This window comes from Labeo rohita, chromosome 1, assembly GCF_022985175.1.
Source record: "Labeo rohita strain BAU-BD-2019 chromosome 1, IGBB_LRoh.1.0, whole genome shotgun sequence".
Classification (NCBI taxonomy): Eukaryota; Metazoa; Chordata; class Actinopteri; order Cypriniformes; family Cyprinidae; genus Labeo; species Labeo rohita.
Genome location: NC_066869.1, coordinates 19,657,921 through 19,682,432, shown reverse-complemented (window position 1 = coordinate 19,682,432; position 24,512 = coordinate 19,657,921). Strand labels below are relative to the sequence as shown.

General features: G+C 34.8%; 1 protein-coding gene across 13 annotated transcripts in view; it reads left to right on the top strand.

Moving 5' to 3' along the window:
• mcf2la (mcf.2 cell line derived transforming sequence-like a) overlaps window positions 1-24,512 on the top strand; it is a 68,531-nt gene that overhangs the window by 23,248 nt on the left and 20,771 nt on the right. For 12 of the 13 annotated variants that reach the window (XM_051110627.1, XM_051110620.1, XM_051110576.1 and 9 more), the window contains exons 2-6: window positions 5,140-5,223; window positions 9,005-9,119; window positions 12,355-12,445; window positions 24,065-24,184; window positions 24,329-24,445. In XM_051110627.1, coding sequence (XP_050966584.1) covers window positions 5,140-5,223; window positions 9,005-9,119; window positions 12,355-12,445; window positions 24,065-24,184; window positions 24,329-24,445 — 527 coding nt within the window. Of the gene's footprint in view, window positions 1-5,139; window positions 5,224-9,004; window positions 9,120-11,731; window positions 12,064-12,354; window positions 12,446-24,064; window positions 24,185-24,328; window positions 24,446-24,512 lie in introns of those variants that run through there. The other variant, XM_051110612.1, reaches the window with a different exon arrangement.

The following is a 24,512-nucleotide window of genomic DNA, read 5'->3' as shown; positions in this document are numbered from 1 at the left end:
TTGTGCACAAGAACATTTGACCCAAATGTTTAATATTCGTTCTTCAAAATCTGTAATTCTCAAAAGACTATTGTAAAATGTAAAATTCTGTCATGTTCTAATTGGTTTGTAAAAAGAATGTCTATTCAATTCAAAAATTTGGAATCCCAGATTTTTTTAATGTTTTTGAAAAATCTTTTATGCTCTCCAAGGTGTGTGCACATATATATATATATATATATATATATATGAGGGGTATATATCAGTTGTGTTTCTTCTGAGGAGGTGGTTTCTCGTCAAAGTATTGGCTGAGAATAATCCAATATTTTGAAAATATTGAAAATTGCAGTACAAAATTAAAACAATGACAGTATTACAAATTATAACATTAAAAGGTGTATAAATCATTTGTTTTTGTAAAGAAATAATCCAATATTTTGAAAATATTGAAAATTGCAGTACAAAATTAAAACAATGACAGTATTACAAATTATAACATTAAAAGGTGTATAAATCATTTGTTTTTGTTCAGCTGAAGCTTTGTCTTATGTGAAAAGCCCACCTCTTGTGTTTGTGCGAGTTCCACAATTGCAAATCAGCCTTGCAGAATCTGTGAAAATGTGAATATTTTTAACAAAATAAGAGAGATAATGCAAAATGCATGTTATTTTTTTATTTAGTACTGCTGAGTAAGATATGTTCTAAAAGATGTTTCATTACTAAAAGACAAAAAAAAATGAAATTTTAAACAAAATAATATGTTCTGTTGCTTCATTACTAAATGAAAAAAATGATATTTCAACAAAATAATTTGGACATCGTCATCCCATTCAAAAGTTTTCACCCCGGCTCTTAATGCATTTTTTTTTTTTTTTTTTTGGCTTTTTGATGTAAACATTTTTTATGTAAAATATCTTACTCAGGACAGTACTAAATACAAAATAACATGCATTTTGTAAGATCTCTCTTATTTTGTTAAATTTATTCACATTTTCACAGATTCTACAGGGGGTTCTTAAAATTTTGCATGCCACTGTATAATGGCATTAATGGGAAGACTAATTTAAAAAAGTAAGTAAACAACACACTTAGGTATAACCACTTTGTCACATCAAAGCAAGACTTAAAATGGCATGAAAACGTGATCTGTGGGAGTTTTTAGTGAGTAATCAGCTTGGTGAAATTTAAAGTAAATCTCTGTTTCTGTGACTACTTACCAAGCTTTGATGACTGATGATCCGAAAAATTCAAAAATAGTTAAAAGTTAACTATTAAAAAGAATAGCAAGCTCACAAATAAAATATATTATATAAATTGTTACTGCCTTGAATTATTTAAATGTAAAATGTTTAAAAACACTAACTTGCTAAGATTCGCACTTGGCTTCAATAAATAGAAAATTGATGTTTACCCCCTAAGCAACTATTTTAATATTTAAGCAAATATTTTTTGTGGAGACATTTTTTTTTTTGTATGTTATCCTTCACAGGATTCTTAGATAAATGCAAAGTTAAAAAGAACAGCATTTAAGAACAGAGTAACTTTAAAGCGTCATTGTTGACTAAAATTACTCATTCATTTATTTAAGATTACATAATTTTATTAAGCTTAAAAATTCAAATATATTTAAGTGTGTCTTTAGTTGGACTTCAGCAATACTTAACAATTAGAGCACAAAATTAGTTGTTTCAGTTGAGCAGGCTTTAAATATGCCAGTTTAGTCTACTAAAAATGCAATTACAGGGTATTTTTATTAAGTACTTAATATTTAAATGTTGCTTGCTTGCTGTAAGGCATCTGAGTCTGCTTTTTATTGTGAATATTTTCACAGATGAAGGGGTTTCTGGCATTGCTCTGTGTCTGTGTCATGTGCCCTGTAGCCGTGACTACATTCACAATGTAACAGCCTCTCATACCTAATTGCTTAAATGCATAATAGTGTTTGGAATACAATCCAATTTGGAACACAGAGGAACTTTGTCATGGAGTGCCTGGCCATAAATTTCCAGGACCTTTTTTTTTTTTTTTTTTTTTTTGTCAGTTTATTTTTATCATTTCACTACCAAATGGTATCTTTGTGATGTTGAAGAATATGTAGAATGAACCCTTATAGCCTGAAGCAACAAATGAAGAGATGTATATATGAGATGAACTTCAGGAGTACAAATATCCTTTACCCGAATGTCTCCCAAGGCTTGTACAGCATTACATCCAAGCAAAACAAAAGCAAAACACTGCTCTCTTTGTTGGTCATGACTTCTCTTCTGCTTAACTCTGCCAGTCTTTCAGTGCCAGAATCTTCTCTTAACCTCACAAGCTCAGCTTTAACCTGGGCTGTGGCAGCTGCCTTTGAAGTCACGCGACATTCTTTCTGAAAGTCACTGAGAGCAGCAATCCTACAATGATCTTAATCTGAATCTGGTCTGCAATCAGTGCAACAAGCCAGACTTTTACCAGCTGTGTTACCACGTTAGATAAAGGATTATCAGCTCTAGTTTTATCTGCAAGCATGTGTCTTTTGCTCATCATGATCGTAGCGAGGTGTTGGGAGCGGTGAAAACAGGTGCTCATCTGTGACCCGTGACATCATGAGTGGTGGGAAAGGAAGAGGAGTGTTTTGATCAGTTTGAGTAGAGCAAGTTATTGACCTTTTGGGGGCTGAACTTTGAAGTTCATGGGACTGTGCTTATATGGTCCAACAAATGAAGGCTTTGAGGAATGCTGGACCTTTATTTAAAGAGCATGCCCAATGTCATTGAACTTTGCAGAAACTTAATAACAGGGTGAGTAGCCAGAGTGTTTTTCTGTAATGTTGTAAATGTGTCTAACGTCACTGTCCTTCTGACTTCAAAGAGGCCTTATCTTCTCATGAAGGCTTCTCCACTGTACTTCACAGCTTTCAAAGAAGGACATTTCCTGTGTGGGGAGATTAAATTAACATGTTGCTTTGTCGGATGTGCTTTTTCTTGCAGAGAGTATATCACAGTATAATCAAAAGTAACATTTAATAGAATTTAAAGTGAAGATGAGAGTGTTGATGGGTAGAGCGCATCACAGTCAGGGCCCAAAATTAACATGTCAAGTGCCAAATATGAGTACAGATGGGCTTTATAAAACATTTATAAAACTTTTGTTTGGAATAAATAAATAAATAAATAAATAAATAAATAAAACTTAAAAAAAAAAAAAAAAAAAAAAAAAAAAATATATATATATATATATATATATATATATATATATATATATTATATTATTATTTTTTTTTTACTTTTTATATTTATTTTTATATATATATATATATATATATATATATATATATATATATATATATTATATTTTTTTTTTTATATATATTTTTTTTTTTTTTTCTTTGCTTTTTGTCTGGTTTGTTTGCTTTGTTCCCATTTTTGTTTGTTTTTAGTTTTTTTTAGTTTGGTTCATTTCTTTCACTTGGTTTTGTTTGGTGCTTGTTTTATTTGCTTCATTTAGTTTTTTTTAACTTAATTTGTTTTTTTCTTTTGTTTTTGATTGGTTTATTATTAGTTTCTTTCATCTGTTTTTGTTCTCTTTTTTTCATTTAATTTTTGGTTTGGTTTGGTTCAGTGTTTGTTTTGCTTGTTTTTTCATGTTTCATTTGTTTTGTTTGCTTTTTGTCTGGTTTGTTTGTTTTGTTTGCTTTTGTTTGTATTGTACCCATTTTTGTTTGTTTTTAGTTTCATTCATTTTTGTTTTGTTTTTATTTAGTTTGGTTCATTTTTCACTTAGTTTTGATTTTTGATGTTTGAATCAACATTTGATTCTTTTAATTCTTTTAATTATTTTTTTTTGTTTTGTTTTTATTTAGTTTTATTTAGTTTCTGTTTTTGTTTAGTTTGGATTATTTGTTTTGCTTGTTTTTTTTTTGTTTGGTGCTTGTTTTGTTTGGTTCATTTGGTTTTGTCTTGTTTTTTGCTTTAATTGTTTTATTTTTTTATTTTAATTGGTTCTATTCATTCTTTTTGTTTTGTTTCTTGTTTTGTTTGTTTTTAGTTTGTTTCATTTGTTTTTGTTTACTTTAGTTTATTTGTTTTACTTGGTTTTTGTTTTTTTTAAGTTCATTCGGTTTTCGGGGGGAGGTTTTGTTTCATTCGTGTTTTTTTTTTTTTAAGTTTGTTTTTGCTTTGTTTTGGCAAAAGCCACAAGCTTAAACTAAAAAAAGCTAATGGCTAAAGCAGCAAAAGCCATCCTAACCTACATGTTGACGACCCAGATGGTCTTTTGCACGGATGTCATCTGTTGTTGGTGCCTAGACACAGGGATTTTATCAGTATTTGCCTTAAGTGCACTTCCCAACATTTGTACAGTACAAACCAACAGTTCAGTTAGTTTCTATAAAGCCTCTGCAGCAAAACTAATGAAAAGAAAATTAATGATGAAATCAGTAAGCCCACTTACAGTACTGTGTATTGAGTGTTTATCTGTGACCTACTTAAATACTCAGCTCTTGCTGAGTTCAAGAGCTCTAATTCAGATTCCTTAAGATCCCAAGCACCTCAGGAACAGCAGGAAAGACGGATGAAAGTGTGTATGGGTGTTTTTCTGGCTGTTGTCCAGTGACTTTATCCTTGCTGATAGGCACTGCGCCAGTGGTTTGTGGGGATGGATCTTGTTGTCTTGGTTTGTTTTGGATTCTTCAGTTCAGTTCACAGTGGGCTGATTTTACCTTTATTTATACAAACATGTGTTCAGATTCTGACCTACACCATGAAAACATTCTAAACTCTTGAAGTCACACAGTCTGAACCTGAGAGAAGTGCGCCGTGCCGCACCACAGCAGTGACTCATACACACACCGCAGCGGCTGAAGACTCTCAAAAGCTGCTTACAATAATTCATCATCTCTTGATGCACAGAGAAAAAAACACTGTTTTCACCTTCTCATCTCTATCCAACCATCCATTCCAACTGCTCTTCCATCCAATCTCACATACATCCATTCATCCAGATGACTCTAATCAGAACCATTCCATCTTCACTATAACCTACAAACAGATAAAGAATGTAAAGTGACATTTCTGTGTATGTCTGTGATATAACCACAAACATTAACATGGGGAAACAACCATTTTTTCCTTGTTTATGGTGACATTTTTATTAACTAAATCTCTGTTTCTCACACAGATGAGATTATGCAGCAGGAGAGCAGTCCTCTGTGTGCCGCAGACATCAGCCCAGACCTCAGGAAACAGTTTGCCTTTCTGTCAGGTGAGTCTCCTTCACAATCAGTCCTATAATACCTTGCCAATTAAAAAAAAAAAATCTGGTGTCAGCATTAAACTATTAACTGACATTTGTGATTGTGACAATTAAATGTAATTGTGTAAAATTGTGCATGTACTAAATCAGTGTTGACATTCTTATTCACTCTTTATAGTGCAAGTGTGTCTGCTACAGGAAGTGAATAACTCAATCACTGATCTAATGAGCTATATTTATAGTGTTTTGACAGCATCATGAGTATGATTTGTCCTGTTTCACATGTGCTGTGTGAGTCAGAAGTGAATGTGCAACAGAGATTATTTATAAATGTCTTCTTTCACAGTGTCAACACAGTGTCATTCAGAACATGCACAGATTCCACATATACACACAGTCACTTAATAACACTCCAGAAACTCTCTCCAGTCTCCGTAAATAACCCAGATAGTGCTCGGCTCAGGTTGCCCAGGATAACGCCTGACTGGAGGAAGCCTCTTAATTATTCAGTGTTGCCATGACGATGCGCTTGACAACAAGTTCAGAGCTGATGTGCTTTGCTAGAATATTTGATTGACAGTTAGAATGTGTGAGGCGTATAGAAGAGTTTTATAGTGAATAAGAGGATTAGATTGGGATTCCGATTTTCTGTAAAAAAAAAAAAAAAAAAAAAACCTCATACCTTTATTGCATTAAATCTACGAGGGAGTCTCTGAATATTTACAAACCTGACTCTGAACTCATGCATTATACACGCCATGAAACATTTACAACAATACTGCTAGAAGAGTGAATATTGCATCGTTGAAGAATCAAATATATTTCAATAAAAAGACAAAAAAAAGGATCGGTTTATAATAAACTTTATTTTTATTTTCTTTTGCAACCTTTTAAATTAAACCATGTCAGTGAGAGAGAGATCAAAGAGAGTAAAGAGAGTTTCGTTGAGCTCTGGCTGGTGCATAATGGAGCACTTGTAGTTCAGGGTTTAAGGCTCTTTAATTTTTAATGCATTGTTAATGACAGTACTGTATATAAAGTGTGGTAACTATGGTTGTCAGAATCAGTGTTTATTGCATTTCTGGTTCCTTTTAACTGATGACCTTGTGGCTTTAGAAACTGTTCCCTGTTCCCAATTTTGTAGTGCACTATAGGGGGTTTTTTAGTAGACAAATTATTTCCCTCTATTATGTGCACTTTTTGTACAACATTTATAAAGTATATCTGATCTACTCCTGCCAACAATATATTGCACTTATTGCAATGTGGAAAGCTTTAAATACTGTCCAAATACATTTTGCTTCCAAGATTTGTTCCTCACTTTTTTACTCACTTTTCCTCAGATTTGCTTTTCCTTTTGTTAACTTCATCCCCATATAGTGCACTATGGAGCATTCACTATTTAGTGCCACATGAACAAGCGAGTAATTTCTTATACGTTGCGTGTGTATGTGTGTGTGTCCATGTACCATATGCACTGATTTTATTTCTGTGTGTATGTTTATGTTGCTATAGTGCATACGTTCCTCTGGTCTCATGCCTCAGTCCTCCACCTAGATTTAATGACAGACCTCCACTGCTAGACGCTCCATTTGTTTATTTCCTGTTTTCATTTCCTTTTTACTCTTTTAATCTTTTTTTTCTTTTCTGGTCCTGCTTTTTTCCTCCCAGATGGCTGCAGAGGCCTGTATCTGATATTATCATTATCATACAGGGGGTGTGTGTGTGTGTGTGTGTGTATCTGATGGAAACACCGAAAACTAAAGTCACCCAGTATGTGACATTGTGATGTTTTTGGGTCTGTAGTTGTGTTCTGATGGTACTTTATTCTACAACATTCTACTCTATTCTATCCCATTACTCAACTGTTTCCCATTACTCTGTTCTATGTTTTCTTCTCTATTTAATTCTAATATACTCAGTTATACTAAATTTTACTCTGTTCTACCCTTCTATAACTCTGTTCTGGTCCATTCTGCTTTTATGCTCAATTCTAGTCTTATACTCAATTTTACTATATTTTATTCTACCCTTTATACACCGTTTTTCTCTAATTTTCTGTTTTTCATTTATACTTCATTCTGCTCTATTTAACTTCAATATAGTCAATTCTTCCAAGTTCTGCTCTATTCTACCGTTTTATATTGTTTTACACTTTTGTACTCCATTCTAGACTACTTGTTTGTTCTACCCTTTATACTAGATTATACTCTAATTTTCTGTTATTTTATATTCCATTCTACTCTATATTCAATTCCATTCTGCTCTACCATTTATACTCTGTTCTAGACTTTTATACTCCAGTCTACTGTTATTTTGTTCTTCTCTTTTATATTCCATTCTTCTCTATTTAATTCTAATATACTCAATAAATTCTACTAAATTCTACTAAATTCTACTCTGTTCTACCCTTCTGTAACTCAGATCTACTCCGTTCTACTTTTATGCTCAATTCTACTCTAATATACCAAGTTCTACTTTACAGAACTGTTCTATACTGTTCTATACTTTTGTTCTCCTTTCTACTCTATTCTTTTATGTTCTTCTCTTTTATACTCCATTCTACTATATTATACTCTAATATACTCCCTTCTTCTGCATCATCTTCTATTCCTTTATACCCCAATCTACTCTAATATACTATATTTTACTCGATTCAGCCATTTATAAGGTTTACTCTTGTTCTAAATTCTTTGTTCTAATATACTCCATTCTACTATATTCTATTCTTGTTCCATTATAGTCTTCTAATCTGTTATATTGTTCTCAGATTGTTCTCAGACTCTCTCTGTGTGTGTGTGTGTGTGTGAGAGAGAGACAGAGAGAGAGAGAGAAAGAGAGAGAGAGCACAGTAAGTGTGTGTGTTTCTTCTTTTTTGTATGCTGTTTCTGTTGGTTAAAGATGATGGATGACTCTTTGTCTTTTGAATTGTATGTTATAGTATGATGTTGTGGAATAACTCTCTTTCTCTCTCTCTCTCACCTGGCCCAGATGGACTAGAGCTCTTTGGTTTTGCTCTACTGATGATTACAAATGCGACAGCAGTGTCCTTTTCACCTCAAGTGTGTGTGTGCACCTGTGTGTCGGTGTGTGACAGTCATAGTTGTGTTAATATGTGTGAGCTCTGCAGTGGATCCATCCTGCTCTATTAATCACAGAGTGTTGTAGCATCCAAACACACACATGGTCACATGACCTCTGTCACTGCACACACTGCACCAAACATGTCGTCCTTCCTCTTTCCCTTTCTGTCTTTCTCCTTCACACACACAGACTATCTATAACTCCAGTAATGATGTGTATGATGCTTATCTCTCAGGGTTTAAAATGTCATCATCTCTATTTGCAAGGCAAAGCTCAATGACAGGAAAAAGAAGAGATTTGAAGGTTTTGTCCTCATGCCCATGCTCATGCCTTGTGCTCTTGACATTGCCTCATGTCTTTGATGCATCTATGCAGTTAGTAAAAGCTAAAATCAGTCTTTAGTGAATGTACAAGGCTGTAGAAGTGCCCCCTTGTGGGTAAAAGACTTTTTAAATGCAGAAGTGATGCTAGATTATTATATTTCCTGATCAGTCTAACTGTATACTAGTTCAGATTATTTCAGGAGGTTAATGCTGCTTTTTGGTCACTGGTTATAGAAAAGTTTCCCTCTGAATCTGCACGGTTTCGTATATTATAATAGCGCTTGCATGTGCTAGGCATTATGGAATAAAAAGATGATTAGTTTTCATGCTGCATCTTAAACAGAATTGCTAACAGCTGCTTTCTTCCAAATCTGCATTTCCAGGTGGCCGAGGACAGAATGGCAGCCCCATCATTATTTTCCCAGAGTACCCGGGGTTTGGTGAGCTGGAGGAACAGGAGTTTCACAACGTGCTGACATACCTGACCAGCGTTCCCAGGTGAGAAAACAGAAGGTGGAAAGATCAGTCATTACCAGTACTTACTAAAAAATAACCAGGGTTCCTAAATTGATCAGGGCTTTTGAAAATGTTTTCCCCCCAGACCTAGAAAAGTCTAGATGTTGCTTTTTGTAGACATGCATGCAAACCGGTGTGATAACATCAGTCCATTGATGCTTTTATTGGAAACATGTGTACTTCAATCTATTAATTCCAAAAATTGCATCCTGACATATAAATACATTCCAACCTCTGTAACATGATTTAAAATCCAGTACTGATGGATGATTGGAAATGTCATGAAAGTTCATTGGTCAAAATGATGATGTTGGTATCATCTTTATTTATCTTTATCCAGTCAGTTCTTGAATTGGACAGTAGAGGGCACTGTAATGCTTTCCTAATGCAACACATTCATGCTGTTTGCAATTCAATAAATTTGAGTCATGACTGCCTGCTTGGGTATGTGTGACTGCTGCCTCATTAATATTCATTGTACATATTAAATTAGAATGTGTAATTATGTACATGATTAGCAAGGTAATCCTAATGCCCCTTGTTTTACATATGCATTCTTAGTTTGTGAGTAATTTGAATACATGATTTTCTCAGGCAAGTACATTATTATTGACCTGAAGATGCCTTAATATCAATGAGTAGCCTAGAGATGTTGGATCACTTTGCATGTATATCATTAAAACATTTTTTTTTTTAATGTTAATCCCTGTGAAAGTTCACTGGTGCATTAGTCTATTTGCTGATCCTCTTTAATTTAACAGCGCTTGTTAATATTCTAATGAAAGAGTGATTCTGGCCCTTTGCTTTTCATCACACTCACTCTCTCTCTCCACCTCTTGTTTCCCCATTATTCCCATGAGAAACGGAGAGAGAGGGGGTGATTGAGTAATTAGATGGATTTCTTCATGCTGAAAATGGCTGATGGGGTTTTAATTTAGTTCTGAGTTGGTAAATGAAAGGTGTTCAGTAGCAAAATACAGCAGCTCATGGAATAAAGGGGCAAGTGTCAAAAACCCCTCAAGAGTGTGTGCTACTCATACACAAAGAAAAAGAAATATGAAAATAATATTTTGCATTGTGACATTAATTATAATTCTCACACTGTAATGGTAAGTAAAAATAAAGAAATAAAATAATAAAATAAAAATTACAAACAAAATAAAATCACAAAAGTATGTGTACATCATGGAAGTATTTTGACTACCTAAAATTAACGCTGGTTTAATTTTTTTCAACAATAGATATTGTCTGGACACATTATGAAAATAACAACAACAACAACAATATTATTATTATTATTATTATTGCCATTATGATGATCATTTTTCTTGTTCCTCCTTCTTCTTCTTATTATTATTATTGTCATTGTCATTATTATCATCATAATTATTATTTTTATTATTATTATTGTCGTCATTATCAATATATTATTATTGTCATTGCCATTATTATATTTAATTATTATTATTATTATTATTGTCATTGTCATCATCGTTATTATTATTATTATTATTATTATTATTGTTGTTATTATTATTATTATTATTATTATTATAACAACAACAATAATAATAATAATAATAATTATTATTATTATTATATTTTTTTCCATTGTCATATTTATTATTATTATTATTATTATTATTATTATTATTATTATTATTATACTAAAAATAAAAAAATCATCAACATCATTATTATTATTGTCATTGTCATTATAATAATTATTATTATTATTACTATTACTATTGTTGTCGTTGTCATTATTATTGTTGTTGTTGTTGCCATTATCATTATTATTGTATGAAATGAAATTACATAAAAATTGTCATATATATATATATATATATATATATATATAAACTTGAAAATATAAAAAACTGAAAATATTACTTTTTTGAACTCCTAACACAATGCACTAACAACACAGAACAATAATTAAAAACATTAATGGACTAAGCGCCAGTTTGACCATAAATCATGTGCAGTGAACCACCCGATGGCTTCAGAATACCCCAGCAGCCTTTGAATGGAAGGTTATAATTACAGTGATGATTGTAATCAGATTTTTGATTTTTTTTTTATTACTGATGGACACTCAAGGTCATTAGTCATTGTGTCAGTGCAGATCTGCACCAGGGCTTTGTCAGCTGATAAGACCCATGCATCTCTCCCTTCTCTCCTTTTCCTACCCTCCACTGTGAAAGGAGCGGAGAACAAACGTTCCTGAGAAAAACAGCCGGAGGCAGAGAGGGGGGACAGGGAGGTGGGATTGAGAGGAGAGAAAAGGGATGAGAGTGTGAAATTTGGTGGAAAAGGCGGGAGCCAGAAAAAGAGACACACAATCTGTGTGTCACTGTAATGGCGGCAGATTTGATACACAAGTATCTGCAGTGCCAGTTTCTAGTGGGAGGAGCATTCATTATCAATCAGCACCTATCTCCCGCCCACATTCCATATTAGCAATTCAAGAACCCGGCCGTCCATCAACGCTCTCCTAAACTGTGATTGGTGGAGAGGGAGCACCTGATGCTGCACAATTGGTCGCTGTAGAGGGGGAGGAAAAATGTAGCTGCTCTCCCGGTCTGTGCCTACGGTGGCACTCATTCAAATGGAACCATAAACAGAGAGGCTGAAAGCAAAGGTGCACTGAAGGGAAGAAAGAAACGGAGGGGAAACCATCTGTGTACACTGAAATCTGCAGAAGGGCATTTTGGATTATCAGTGTTAGGGGTGGATTTTGCACATTCATGCCGTTTGTTTTTTAAGTGTGTAATTGGATTTTTCTACTGCCTCGGTCACCATAAAGCAGCTTGATACTGCTGGTGCGGAGGGCTGCCGCTCTCCATGGTGATGGACGTAGCAACCAGCTCAGCATCTCTGCGCTACATTGCCACGATTGCATTCTGGGCTAGTGCATTTCAACGTACGTCTATGTTTTAATTTGCATTTGGAGACATTATGCATTCTTCATCTGGGGGCAAACGCATACGTGTACATGTGGATAAATGGTTTGCAATATACAGAGTGCTGGTTAATTTGTCAGTCTGATGTGTAGGGATGACTGCAGTGTGTTGGTTAGTTAGTAGAGAGCTGTTTAGTGATGGCTTTAGGGTATGTGACATCTTCAGTATCTCAATGTTTATCATTTTTGAAAGCGTGTGTGTGTGTGTGTGCGCGCTTGCTGCCATGGTGATGGTGTCTCTCTGATTTTCAGTCTCAGCTCGACGGGGGTCGGCTTCATCCTGGTCATTGACCGGCGGCAAGACAGATGGGCATCAGTGAAGGGGACGCTGCTGCGGATCGCGGTGAGCCCTCAGAGTGTGTGTGTGTGTGTGAGAGAGAGAGAGAGAGAATAAAAATAGGATGTGCATGTGCTAAAATATGTATACTGTAATAGAGAACATCATCATTTATGTTTAAAGGGATTGTTTACTCCAAAATGAGAAATTAATGTTGTTTACTGTCCTTTTTTTATTTCAAACCTGTTTGGTTTGTGTGGAACACAAAAACTTAAAATGACATGCTTTGTTTGGTTTTCTATACAATGGGAGTCAATGGGGTCCAATGTTGTTTGGCTCCCAGTTGACAATTTCTTACTTTCTTCTGTGCAACACAAAATAATTAAGAAACACTCTTAAAATAAAGAATCTTGGTAGCTATGGTTCCATGAAGAACATTTAACAACCATGGAACCTTTAATTCCACAAAAGATTCTTTAGTGTAAAAAAAGGTTCTTTTTAGAACTGTTCGCAAACTGGTTCTTGTATAGCATTGCTGTGGAAAAACCCCTTTTGGAACCTAGGTGTAGTTTTTGGAATTAAATGATGTCAGAGTGTTCATTTTTTGTTGAACTTTACCTTTAAGAAAGCCTGAAACCTCTTTGTGTGTCCGTATGAATGAGGAAACTTTTGCATGTGCATAGGTGTTGTTTTTTCCATGCATGCTGTAAGAAGAATAGGAGCTGACAGGCAGGTGCCTTTGGCTGTGTGTGGATTTCATCAGAATTTCTGCGTTACTCCAAATCGGAGGGCATCTAAAACAAGGCCCTTGGTTCTTTTCATGGAAACCCTAAATATTTAATCCACCACAGAGACGTCTAGCGCACCACAGCACGTCCGCATGAGTATAAACCCAGCGCACTGAAAGCACAAATGATGCTGAAGTTTTGTTTAATGAACAATAGCTTCACCAACAGCTGTAATCTTTGTCCATTCTTGTCATCAGCTTGTTTTGAGTGTGGCCTGTAGTGATCATCAGTGCTTTTATGTTTGCGATAAACTCTTCAGACTATCAACAAGTGTGATGGCAGCAGGGGGTTTGTCAACGCTGTGAGCGTGTATGATGGGCAGTAGGGGAGAGGTCACTGGGCTAATCAGATTAACACTGTTTAATTAGGTCAGTACTCAAAAATGCTACTGGAGACAAATCAGTGATCAAGATGATGGCTAACTTGTGCTTTGCTGCTTTACCAAACAAGTGCGAAATGTGGTAACTATGATAAAATTACTTTTTGATTGAATTTTTGATACATTATTCACTGAAACTGAGTGGAGTCCTGGTTTTGGTCTTAACTGTGTAGTTGTCTTTGTATAACAGTACAAACAGGCAGAAGTCATAAAAGGAACTTTTGTTGTTGTGTCAGCAATTGTTAGTGTCATTATTGTCATTGCTAATTAACTTTTAATGTGTTTAATATAGCAGTGAAAACTAGTTGATACCCAAAATGTGCACAAATTTAGTGTGTGCTAGCGTTTTGTGAGGATTGTAAGCTTGGGACTTAAAAGTGAGCGTAAAATGATATGTAATGGCTCTTTCACTGATAGATGTCATTTCATATTACAATGAGACTTGAGTGATGCAAAACTCACTTTTACATGTTGTTTGAACAGAAATGTATGTTGGCAGTGTGTGTACACAACTGCCCTGTAATGATAAAAATCCATCCAGTGGTATTTTTTAAATCTTGGTAAGTAAAATCAAGCCATTCTCAGCATCTTGTCTGTGTGACATCACACATACCAAGGCCACTCCCATGATAGTTGACACAACCGTCTTACCTTAGACCTGCCCTGAGTGAGCTGTAAACACTCCAACTGCCATTGTTTCGACTCCGGTGCAGGGGACGACAAGAATGTTTCTAATTAAGCAAATGAGGTGTTTTGTTGTTGGATGTAAGGATTAACGTCACTTTCGCGTAAATGTGTCTAAATGTTCACGCGAAGCATTCGTGATGCAGCTTCACCTACAGCAGAAATGAAGGGTTTTTATGCATTTTTGCAAATTGCCTTTCCTAATAATGTGTTAGTTGGCAATTTTTCTCGGCTAAAGTAAACATAAGGGCTCATCAGCCCACAGAGGGGGGCGGGGTGAGCAGAGCTCATTAGCATTTAAAGGCAAATGCAACGAAACGGCTCACTCTGAAAAGGGCTGATTTTGACATGGTAAAAAGGGTGGAGGGTGGTTTTTACACTACCACTAAGAAATTTTAACCAAAGTATGTTATAGACTTTTCATTAAGACCCTAACGAATCATATCAACTTGTGGAAAATGGGCATCCGATGACCCGTTTTTGTTTTTTTGTGTCTTATGCTCACTAAAGCTGCATTTATTTGATCAAATATACACTGATATTTTTAAACGTTATTGTAGTATAAAACAATTTTATATACTTTAAAATGTAATTAATTCCTGTGATGCAAAGCTGAATTTTCAGCAATATTACTCCAGTCTTTAGTGTCACATGATCCTTCAGAAATCATTCTAATATGCTGATTTGGTGCTCAGGAAACAGTTACTATTTTTATTAATGTTGAAAACAGTTGAGCTGCTTAAAGGAGAACTCCACTTCCAGAACAACAATTTACACATAATTTACTCACCCTCTTGTCGTCCACGATGTTCATGTCTTTCTTTCTTCAGTTGTAAAGAAATTGTTTTTTAAGGAAAACATTTTCGGCCATTTTCCCCATATAATGGACTGATATGGTGCCCCGATTTTGAACTTCCAAAATGTAGTTTAAATGTGGCTTCAAAAGATCCCAAAAGGGGTTGTAAATGATCCCAGCCAAGGAAGAAGGGTCTTATGTAGCTTAACGATCGGTTATTTTAATAAAAATAATACAATTTATATACTTTTTAATGTCAAACGCTTGTGTGTTAATTTCTTTTTAAAAAGTGTTACTGACGCCAGACTTTTAAATGTTAAAGGAAATTATGTTCATATGAAACTTGGTTTTGTTTGGTATAAACACGATCCACTTTAACTAGAAACTTGTTTATTATTTGTTTATTGTCCTATGTAATTAGTTTTATCTGCACAGTGACAGAAATATGACAGCTGGTCTAATGTAAAGTGGCTTTAGAAGACTAAATGAATTATTCACGTATTTCAGACCACTCTAACATTAGTGCCCATTTAATAGTGTAATTACTGTAGTTACTAAGTGATAGTAATGAGTAGCATGCACTTAATATTTAATTATGTCGTTGAATAGTCTGTAGATGCTCACTGTAACATGGTGACTGTGCTTTTTTTTTTAGCAGATTTTTGTGTTTACTGACGTTAGATGTGTAGATGGTTCTGGTGTTCAAACTGTTTTACTGTGCTGTTTATGTGTTGATGATGAAGAGGTTTATTCTACTACCCCACAAACCTACTTTAGTTTAGAAAAATGATCACACAATCCAGGATTATCTTGCACCCGAAGAAGAGAGGTGAAGTTTTCTTTGTTTCATAACCATAATGCGTTTGCTGTAAAGACAGAGGTTTGAAAATAAGAGGATTATCGTTCTTCCTTTCCCTCATGTCTTTCTCTCTTATTACTCTTCATTTTACTTTCAACTTTGTTTAGTTGCACTTCATATCATCTTATTGCTTGCAGGCTAAAACACAAGAGTTCCCACAAAAATATTAAGCTGCAACTGTTTTAACTTTGTAATGAACATGTTTTTGATCAAATGTGACCCTGGACCACAAAACCAGTCATATTTTTTTTAATTTTTTGAAATTGACATTCATACAGCATCTGAAAGCTAAATAAATAAGCTTTCTATTGATGTATGGTTTGTTAGGATAGGACAATATTTGGAAATTTGGAGGGTGCAAAAAAAAAAAAAGAGAGAAAATCGCCTTTAAATTTGTCCAAATAAAGTTCTTTGCAATGCTTATTACTAATCAAAAAATAAGTTTTGATGGATTTACGATAGGAAATTTACAAAATATCTTCATGGAACATGATCTTTACTTAATATCCTAATGATTTTTGGTATGAAGGAAATAATAATGACCCATACAATGTATTTTTGGATATTGCTACAAATATATCCGTGCTACTTAAGACTGGTTTTGTGGTCCAGGGTCACAAATAATGCAGCACTGGTAAACTTATCTTACCAACCCCAAACTTTTGAACTGAAATGTAAATCAAAAGTCAATTAAAACAAATATTGTGTATTATGATTTTTTTTAAGGAAACTTTTACCTGCATCTTAATTTTTTCTATGCATACAGTATTTTCTCTCTCCTTCTGCTTTTTCCTTTCTTCTCATTCACTCTCTGCTCGCACACATTGACACACACAAGCACGTAATCTACTCTTTTCTTTCTCTATCCTCTGTCACAGCACATATGGCTGATTGGTAACAGTTATCAGCATTGCAGCTGGTGTGGAAAGGCTAGAGGACATTTTCCTACACGTGTCAGAAATCAAAACAAAAATACAAAGTACTAGTAATCACACATCTGACAACTAATTCTAAATGAAGCCTATTTGTGTGCTGTGGTCTTTATAGGTCATATACAAATATCAGATATCAGAACAATAAGACAATTATATGTCATGGAGGAAATGTTGATTTTTGTCTGCTTGTGCTCCATGTTAGATTGGTTAATGATGTCCTTAATGTATTTAATTTATGGCATAATTACAAGTGTGTTCATCAGTTTCTTCTTCATTTCTTTTAACATGAAACAAAATTCCTCTTGCACTCTCTCATTATTGTTTTTGTCATTAGAAATGGTACTAATAATTGATTTGCATTTAGATTTGTGCAATTTTGTGCGTTCAACAGCATGCACCAATGAACAAAGAAGTCTGATGGAACTAGTCTTCGTATGCCCCAATCTAATTCACTTTAGGAAATTTTAATGTGTGCTAATGCATGCTAATGTATGATAATTGGGCACAGATAAACATCTTGCCCAATGTATCTAAATTGAAATATTGCACTATCCTTGTAATATTTGCAATGGATGACCAGTGATCCTCCTCCCATACATAATTTATTTGTTTATTTTTTTCATTTTTTGCAAAGCCCATATGAGCATCTTATGATCATTATGTCATAGAATTCTTAAAACTCACATTTTATGCACATTTTATTTAATTTTTGTAACATGTACATTTGCTTTAGTTTTACTAAGGGGTATATGAAAAGCATAAACCATCTAATTATTAGTTTTACCACAATGATTCATAAATAATTCAAGACACGAGTCAACAGAGCACGAGTTTAATATGCTCCTCCCTCTCATTTCATCTCGTGCTTCAGCCTGCAGACCAACCAGCTGTGTTTAAATGTCTTTTATTATGGGGCTGCAGGTCCTGTTTTTACTGGCGCTAAACATTTCCTTTCTTTGACCTGAAAGCGTTGATGGCCATCTCCCTTCTGTGCTCTCTCAAGGGACATTGTTAAGAGGCTCGTGTGTTGAAAGACAGGAGAGCGTCTGCTCAATGACATCCGCTGTAAAAGGAGAAAAAAGCATCCACATCCAGTTTTACCCTATGAGTAGAGCCTTTGTGTCCTATTCTCGGACTTTTTGAGAAAAAATGTATATGGATCACAATCAGAATGCATTTAATTCCAATCTGACATTCTAAAAAAAATAAAGATTCCAAAAGAAGGTTTTGGCAGCGATGACGCACAAAAGAACAGTTTTTGGTTCCTTTTGGAACCATTCAGTGAATAGTTCTTAGAAGAAATGATTTATTCTCTTGGCGCTCATTCACTCTATCAGTCTTGGATGCACCTCATTGGATTCCTCAAGTCCATCCGCAGTTATTAAGAGTAAAACATGCTGATGAGGAGGCGTTTCACCCGTGACTCTGAGCTGTACATAACAGTGATGTTCACACAGGGTATGAGAGTAGTCCTGATGTGAAAAATGAAAGGTGAAAGGTCACAGAGATGAACATCAGGGATGCTGGGATTCAAATCCCCTTGCTATTTATTGGAATGTTTCTATTTCTTTTGTAAATAATGAGCCTTGATGAGTTAGCATTGTATTTCTCTGCTGTGGGCCTAATTTTACTATCCAATTTAACCAAAAATGTAATTGAATTGTGTGTATTGAATTAGGAAATGCAGTGAGTGTATGGACTGGAGATGTGCGTGTATGTGTGTGTGTTAATTGAATTCCAAGCGCCACGTGTCTGATTAGTCTGTGGTATATCAGTGCCGTGGCAGCTGCTCCCTAGAGACATGGTTTCTCCACCTCCTTACAAACACACACACACACGCATATGGCTTTCCCAGGAGAACACTGTGTTACACCCCCATAAATGCACATAGTAATTCCTTTCTTCGTCTCACACTTGTTCTCACTCTTAATATCCTGTGATACCCATGTTCCATTTCTGGAGAGTGTGACGAGTTTGTGTGTATGTTAGTGATGTTAGTTTTGATATTTTGGCTGTTTATTTGTAATTTTGGATAAATTTGACTTTAAAATAATTGTAAAATTTATGCAGTTTACATGCACCTTGCAGAATCTGCAAAATGGTAATTAGTTTAACAAAATAAAAGGAATCATACAAAATGCATGTTATTTTTTATTTAGTACTGACCTGAATAAGATATTTCACATAAAAGATGTTTACGTATAGTCCACAAGAGAAAATAGTATTTGAATTTATAAAAATGACCCTGTTCAAAAGTTTACATACACTTGATTCTTGTTGTTACCTGATCCATAGCATTTTTTTTTTGTGATAGTTGTTCATGAGTACCTTGTTTGTCCTGAACAGTTAAAACGCCCGCTGTTCTTCAGAAAAATCCTTCAGGTCCCACAACTCTTCATTCTTCAGCATTTTTGTGTATTTGAACCCTTTCCAACAGTGAATGTATGATTTGGAGACACATCTTTTCATACTAAGGACAACTGAAGATCTCATATGCAACTATTACAGAAGGTTCAAATACTCACTAATGCTTCAGAAGGAAAAACAATGCATCAAGAGCCAGGGTTGTAAATTTTTGAACAGAATGAAGATGTGTACATTTGTCTTATTTTGCCTCTCCTTCAGAAGCTACAGAAGATACTTACATGTTCCCCAGAAGACAAAATAAGTTAAATTTACTCTGATCTTCAAATTCAACATTTTTTTTTTACCCCCCGGCTCTTAATGCATTGTGTTTCCTTCTGAAGCATCAGTGAGTGTTTGAACCTTCTGTAATAGTTGCATTTGAGTCCCTCAGTTGTCCTCAGTGTGAAAAGATGGATTTCAAAATCATACAGTCATTGTTGGAAAGGGTTCAAATACACAAAAATGCTGAATAACCAAATAATTTTTGGGACCCACACACACATATATATATGTATATACACACACCCATATAAATGTGTGTGTGTATTTATATATATATATATATATATATATATATATATATATATATATATATATATATATATATATATATATATATATATATATATATATATATATATATATATATATATATATATATATAAAATATTTAATATTACATACAAACATGTATTATGCGTTTTACATGTATTTTTTACATATAATTATTATAAATTATAATTGATTATATATCATATGTAATCATATAATATTTATGAATTTTGTTATTTTATTGTGCCATTATGAGCCATCAGCATCCTTGCTTTGTAGATATTACCATCATTATAAGCCATAAAAAGCAATGCTTTGCAATCTGACTGTGGGCAGACGACCCACTGCAGTCCTTACACACACTCACAGACACACACACACACACACACACACACATAATAAAGGAGTGAGTAAGCGAGAATGGGGGAAGGGAGGGTGACCACATTCGCTGCAACATCAGCACCATCATATTAATGAGTAGAAGCAATTCCTTTGTAAATGTTTTTCATGTCTGCATCATATTTGGAAAAACAGGGTGTGTGTCTGCATTGTCTATGCCAATGAGTTCAATTCATTTTTTTAACTAAATAAGACCACTGGTATGTTATCTTGTAATTGCAGTCTTTATGAGAGACCCAAGGCGATCTTGTAATACAATCACAGACACACAGCGGTTTACTAAAGCTTCCTAAAAGAGGAGCTGTGTTGGTCACATCTGCTTGAATGAGCTTTAATGGGGAACTCAATAATGGGGCGTGTTTTTCTGACTTCCTGTTGTGCGCGGAGCCGACCCCTGCGACTCTTCGGTTATTGCGTGCTTGTTGGGGACAAGCATGGCCAATCTGCTTCAGCAGAACAGGATATTGTCATGGTAATATAAAGGCGGGATTCAATTTGAGGGGACTCCTTTGTCAGCAATCAAACATGAGGTTTTTAATGGAACTGAGTGTGTCTTTATGGGCATTATGAATGGGAAATCTTTTGCTCATTTGGATTTGACAGTTGCTTTGAACATCGAATACAAAGAATACAATGCAATTATGTTTTTATTTGTCGATAGGTAGTAGAGGAGTGTTTTGGCTCAACAAGTCGGATGCTTTAATGTCCAATCAAAACGTGTGATGGGTTATGTGCCAGTTGTGTTAAAGGATCATTTCCAGAATAAAAATTTCCCGATAATTTACTCACCCCTATGTCATCCAAGATGTTCATGTCTTTCTTTCTTCAGTCGAAAAGGAATTAAGGTTTCTGAGGAAAACATTGCAGGATTTTTCTCCATATAGTGGACTTCAATGGGGATCAACGGGTTGAAGGTCCAAATTGCAGTTTCAACGCCGCTTCAAAGGGCTCTACACGATCCCAGCCGAGGAACGATGGTCTTATCTAGTGAAACAATGTGTCATTTTCAATTTTTCTTTTTAACCACAAATGCTCATCTTGCACTAGCTCTGAGATACGCATTTGTGACTTTGCGCGTTCGTGACATCACGAAAAGACCGTTTGACTTTTTTTGCACGCGTGACCTTTCCAATGTGACTATGTAATGGGCGAAGTTGAACTAGTGCAAAACGAGCATTTGTGGTTAAAAAGTAAATAAATATTTATTTAATTTTAAAATTTTTTTTTTTGGAAAGTGGCTAGATAAGACCCTTATTCCTCAGCTGGTATTGTGTAGACCCCTTTGAAGCTGCACTGAAACTGCAATCTGGACCTTCAACCCGTTGATCCCCATTAAAGTCCACTATATGGATAAAAATCCTGGAATGCTTTCCTCAAAAACCATCATTTATTTTCGACTGAAGAAAGAAAGATATGAACATCTTGGATGACATGGAGTAAATTAGATGGAAATTTTTATTTTGCAAGCGAACCAATCCTTTAAATTTCAGGTCTGAGGTTAATTAATCGTATCTTGTTTGCGTTGAGGTCTACTCTGCAACCAAATGTCCAACTGCCACGCTAATTATTCTTGCTAGCCCTTGAATCTCACTTTCTCCCTAATTGTTAAACGCGAATGAAAACAAACAACAGCACTGTCCAAGAAAAAAAGGGGGGCAGGGTAATAACGTTTTCCTCGAAACCCAGAGCTGGAGGCATTTCAGCGTGGCAGACTGTGAGATCAGCCCGCTGTAGGATTATCTCATGTTGGCAGATTCCTGCAGAACTGTAAGGACGTGATTTTGTTTCTTGGGACGGCTCGAGTGTTCATGACAAATCTCGATTGTGCATCTCTCGCCACTTTAAATCTGTGGTCAGAGTGACTGGGCAGTCGGGTGCATTTGGATGCAGTAGGAACATACTAATGAAATCTAATTTCACAATTTAAAAACATTTCATGAGCAGCAAATCAGCATAGTAGAATTTAGATTATTTCTGAAAGATCATGTGACACTGAAGACTGGAGTAATGATGCTCTAAAAAAAATATTAAAAAAGAAAACGGTTATTTTAATTGTAACAATATTTCACAATATTACTGTTCCTACTGTTTTTTTGATCAAAGAAATGCAGCATCGGTGTGCAAAGAGACCTCTTTCACAAATATTAATAAGCTAAGTGAATGACTAAATTGTGTCATTTTTTATGAATAGATGAATATTAATGCAGTATCAACGGTTTTTAAATCAGTTTTGGATGTCACATTGTAAAGCCTCTCCTTTCTGCTTCACTGCTTACTGACCAACACGCTGTCAGTTACGCTGAGACAGAGGGTCTGCTGGGTCTTCTGCTGTCGGGAGACCCACGCCACAGTCCACGCAAACATCACAGCCCTGTATTGATCTGCAGACATATTTTTTATTTGACGTGGTGCCCAGTAGGGAGGCATTTTAATGAAGAGACTGTAAACATAAGAACTCCACGAGGGGCATGTGTGTTCATGTATTCACTGAGAGAGAGAGAATGAGCTCCGGGAGGGAGGCATATGTGAGACCATTGTTAGCCTTTCTAGTCTCTCAAGGAAGAGTTGTCATGGCAACAGGATATAGATGGTGTGTGTGTGGATGCAGACAGTGGGAGGGAGGTTGTACCAGTCAAATGTAATGGCTCACTAGCATAAGCTAGGTATTAACCCTATAAGGCCTACTGCATCATATTTGATAGGCAATTTTTAAGGCCTCTAAATTATCAACATGATCAAAGCTTGTTTGCAAAACAAGTACGCAATATGCTACATGCATTCTGTCACCTGATTGATAGCTTATACATTTTTTAAAAAGTAAAAGGCCTTTTAATGTAAATCTAAAATCTAAAAAAATTTTATTAAGGAAATGTAAGAATAATTTTTAAATTGTTAGTAATATTTCAAGATGAACACTTTACTGAAGCAACTTTTGTTTATTTTATTATCTGTATTTGTGAGCTTGACAAATCAGGTTTTTGAGGAACGTTTGTCTCAATCTTTCAAACATCATTGTACTGCGTTGCATTGTTTTCCCCCACAATAAAAAAACAGAGCAGAGCTTCAATCATAAAACATCTTACTGAGTCATATTATCGGGAGATATAGAGCAACAGATGATATTTATATATTATGCAAGTATTACACAAGTAATTTTAGTAGTCTGCTGTACTGTTATAAAAGAACTTTATTTTTGCTCAGTTCGGGCCTCTGAATAAAACTGAGGTGTTGTTTTCCTTCTAAGTATGAGCTCTATATTCTAGCTATATCATACTTACTTTATTTCATTTTATTTCATTTTTATTTTTTGTTTTATTTTATTTTATTTTATTTTATTCTATTTTATTTGAATGTGCAAGAAACAGGGTGAGAAACTGAGATGTTGTTTTGCTCCTCAAGTATGAGCTCCATATTCTCACTATATCATGCTAAATGAGTCATAAAAGACTGATTTATTTTATTTTATTTTATTTTATTTTATTTATAAATATTCAAGAAACCTGGTTAGAAACTGAGATGTTGTTTTTCTCCTCAAGTATGAGCTCCATATTCTCACTATATCATGCTAAATGAGTCATAAAAAAATGATATATATATATATATATATATATATATATATATATATATATATATATATATATATATATATATTTTTTTTTTTTTTTTTAAATATTCAAGAAACCTGGTTAGAAACTTAGATGTTGTTTTGCTCCTCAATTATGAGCTCTATATTTTCTCTATATCATGCTAAATGAGCCATTAAAGACTGATTTTTTTTTTTTTTTTTTTTTTTTTTTTTTTTTTTTTTTTTTTATTTTGAAACGGGGCCATTTGGCATGACTGTTGGATGTTTTTCTTAGTGTTCTGTGTGACTGTGTGTTTTGTAGGGCTCTTTCCCAGGCAACCTGCAGCTGGTGCTGGTACTGAGACCCACAGCACTCTTCCAGCGGACAATCTCAGACATCTTTTTTAAGTTAAACAAGGATGAGTTTAAAATGAAGGTGCCGGTAAGTACACACACACACACACACACACACACACACACACAAGGCACAAACTCCCACACTGTGGTATGTGGTTAATGAAGAGCGTAATGTGATGTATTATACGCTGACATAAGTGAAGTGCTTTACATAATGTACTGTGTGTAGGTGATCATGCTCAGCTCTGTGACTGAGCTCCACAGCTACATCGACCGCACACAGCTCACTCAGGAACTGGGCGGCACGCAGGAGTACTGCCACGAGAAATGGATTTCACACCGCACCGTGAGTACACACCAGTTTTTAACTACGGTAGTGATGAATGGACCAAAGAAAGGAAAAATAGACAGTA